At 61.2% G+C, this 3,284-nt stretch overlaps 1 protein-coding gene across 1 annotated transcript in view; it reads left to right on the plus strand.

Annotated features, from left to right (window-relative positions):
- The window catches only part of VOLCADRAFT_92719 (uncharacterized protein), a gene marked incomplete at both ends in the record, with an annotated part of 14,980 nt that extends 11,909 nt beyond the window's left edge, over window positions 1-3,071 (plus strand). Inside the window, 4 exons of the mRNA XM_002952001.1 lie at window positions 186-562; window positions 1,199-1,408; window positions 2,073-2,207; window positions 2,982-3,071. Coding sequence (XP_002952047.1) covers window positions 186-562; window positions 1,199-1,408; window positions 2,073-2,207; window positions 2,982-3,071 — 812 coding nt within the window. The remainder of the gene's footprint in view (window positions 1-185; window positions 563-1,198; window positions 1,409-2,072; window positions 2,208-2,981) is intronic.
- Window positions 3,072-3,284: the final 213 nt, after the last annotated feature.

Here is a 3,284-nt window from a genome sequence, read left to right on the forward strand (position 1 = left end):
ATAGGTCTCGATCCCGGAACCTCCGGGGGCATCAGTATGTGCTTTACCAGTAGTGCCTAACCTATATGTATGTATGTATAAATATGTATGTCTCCTCCCCAACCCTCCTCCCCACCCCCCTACCCCAAACCCCTACCCCAAACCCCCTACCCCACCCCCTCTACCCCAACCCCCATATCCGGCAGCCCTGTGTCTCACCTTCGTGGCCTCATGCGGCCAGCTGGGGTCCGCGCACGAGGTGTCCCTGCTGCCGGGGGGCGCGGGCGAGGACGTGGCGGTCACCGCGGCTAACCGGCGGGACTACCTGCAGCGCCTGGTGCGGTTCTACTGCACCTGGGGGTGCAGCTCTCGACACGGGAAGGTGATGGCGGCGACGGAGGAGGAGGAGCAGGCACAGGAGCAGGAGGACAAGACCCGTGGGGAGGCGGAGGCGGAGGCGGAGGGGGGGCCGGACGCGGAGGCGGAGGCGGAGGCGGGAGGGGGAGGCAGGAAGGGGGCCGGAGATGGTGGCGGCGGCGGTGGCAGTGGCGCGGAGGATTGGCAGGAGTACGAGCTGGATGCGGTGGGTGCTGCGTGGAGCACCTGAATGTGTGTGTGTGTGCATGTATGTATGTATGTTTGTGTGTATGTGTGTATGTGTGTACTTACTTGAGCTTGACTTCGTTGCCCTTAGCTACCTCTCCCTAATCACAGCTAATACATACATACATACATACATACATACATACATACATACATACATACATACATACATACATACATACATACATACGTACGTACGTACGTACGTACGTACGTACGTACATACATACTTACTTATAGGTTTCGGCACTACTGGTACAGCTCGCACCATTGCCCCCGGGAGATCCCGGGATCGAGACCTGTCAGGGTCGAAAATCCTTCCGATAGTGGAGGATAAGAGTGCCCCTAGTCGATGGACGGTGGTGACCTGCGATATAAAGTTGACATGTGAGCTGACCAGGAATGGAGTTGGGCCGCCGTAGATCCGGCAGATTCCGTTGGATGCTGGTGGTGGGTGCCGAACCTGAGCGATCCACTGAGAAGTTGGCTAGGGTGACTGGATGAGGGTGTGCCCCGAAATACCGGGGAAGGCAGGGCTTCGCCAGGTAGCGACCGCAGGGTGAAGATATGACCCCCCTGTCCCGCACATCATACGTTTTCCCTGGACGTGTCCTAGGTTACGGCTCTAGCCCAGGGTCTTGCCGAGTCGCTATTCCGTATGCCGGACGAGGAGGAGGACGACCGGGTGCAGCAGCTGGCCGCGCGGCTGCGGGGCATCAGCGCAGCCGCCTTCAACAGCCGGCTGGGCGGGGAGGTGGGGGGCATTGATGTCGAGGCGTGGCGCAACCACAGCAGCGCACCCGCGTTCAAGAGTGACAGAGAGCAGGTGAGGGTGTGCGGTGCGCGGAGGGGGGGTGTGTGGGAGTAGGCAAGAGGGGTGGGGGTGGGAAAGAGGAGGGGGCGGGTGGAGGGGAGGAAGGGGGGGGGAAAAGGGTAATGAGGGGGAGGGGGGTCGAATGCGTGTTGGTGGGCGGGAGGCCTAGACCTGAGCTGCTGCTGCTGCTGTTGCTACTGCTGCTGTTGCTACTGCTGCTGTTGCTACTGCTGCTGTTGCTACTGCTGCTGTTGCTACTGCTGCTGTTGCTACTGCTGCTGTTGCTACTGCTGCTGTTGCTACTGCTGTTGCTGTTGCTGCTACTGCTACTGCTACTGCTACTGCTGTTGCTGCTACTGTTGCTACTGCTACTGCTGTTGCTGCTGTTGCTGCTGTTGCTACTGCTGTTGCTGCTGTTGCTACTGCTGTTGCTGCTGCTGCTGTTGCTGCTACTGCTGCTGTTGCTACTGCTACTGCTGTTGCTGCTGTTGCTACTGCTGTTGCTGCTACTGCTGTCCTTCATGCTATCCACCAAGGATATGGACTGGACTTGGGAGCCCCCTGATGAGGGCCACTCGCAGACATACACACAGACGTCGGTTATGGTGTTTTTCTTTTTTCTCAACACTTGCTAGTGGGCCCACCGCCCACCACTCGTACTGCACTGCACCTGCAGGCCGTGCTCAAGGTGTTTTGGGAGGTGGTTTCGGAGCTCTCTGCGGAGGAGCAGCGGCGGCTGCTGCAGTTCTGGACGGGCCTCTCCCACCTGCCCGCGGGCGGCTTCAAGCACCTGAGCCAGCACCTGCAGCTGGTACCCGCGAGAACGGGGCGCGACTGCTCAGGAGGGGGAGGGGGAGGAGTGCCGTACGAGGACGCCGCGAGTACGGGTCCTGAAGCGGGTTCTTCCTCCGGGCAGGTCACGACCAGCAGCGGCAGCAGCAGCAGCAGTAGCAGTAGCAGCAGCAGTAGTAGTACTAGTACTGCTACTGCCATGACCAGCAGCAGCACCACCCCCACCACCACTACGGGCAATGGTGGTGGTGATGGTGCTGATGGTGGTGGATCTGGCGGGGTGGTGGTGGTGGGTGGTAGTGGCAGTGGTGATGGCAACGATCATGGGGAGTCTAGAGGGGGTGATGGGGCCGATGGGGGCGAACATCAGGTACTCGCGGATGCGGATTCCGGTGGTGGGGCAGAGCAGGGCAGCGCCGGCTCGTCTGGTTCGGATGCAATCACCTCACCTACTGAGCAGCAGCAGCAGCGGCAGCAGCAGCAGCGGGAGGCGGAAGAGAACGCAAACCTGGTCCAGGGTGAGAGCAGCAGCGGCAGCAGTAGCGGTAGCGGCAGAGGCGATGATGTGGGAGGTAGCAGCAGCAGCAATAGCAATAGCAGTAGCAGCGGCGGCAGCGGCGGCGGGGATGGAACTGGTGACGGCAGCGCGGGTGGCAGGGGGCCGGCAGCTTCGCTCGCAGGTAGTGATGGCAGCGCCCCCCCCGCCCCCGCTCCCGCCTTTCACAGCCGGGCGGGGCCCCGTGGCCCCACGTCGGGCCCCATGCTCCTGGCGGCACACACGTGCTTCTTCCAGCTGCGGGTACCGCTGCTCCCGGACCGGGCCGCGATGAGGCAGGCAGTGGTGGAGTCGCTCGCAAACCTGGGCGCCTTCTGGGACGAGTGAGCGGTTGGGAGCGGTTGGGAGCGGTTGGGAGCGGTTGTGCGGCTGCGTATATACTTTGCGGGAGTTCCAGCACGTTGCAGTGCCGTCTGTGTGTATGTATGTATGTATGTGTGTGTGTGTGTGTGTGCGTCAGATACGTGTTGGGCCTTATTTGGATTTTCCGTGGTACGGCGGCTACCTGGGCTTGCTTGTGCATTCCGTGAAGTGTGGAGA

The sequence above is a fragment of the Volvox carteri genome (genome assembly GCF_000143455.1).
Source record: "Volvox carteri f. nagariensis unplaced genomic scaffold VOLCAscaffold_27, whole genome shotgun sequence".
Taxonomy (NCBI): Eukaryota; Viridiplantae; Chlorophyta; class Chlorophyceae; order Chlamydomonadales; family Volvocaceae; genus Volvox; species Volvox carteri.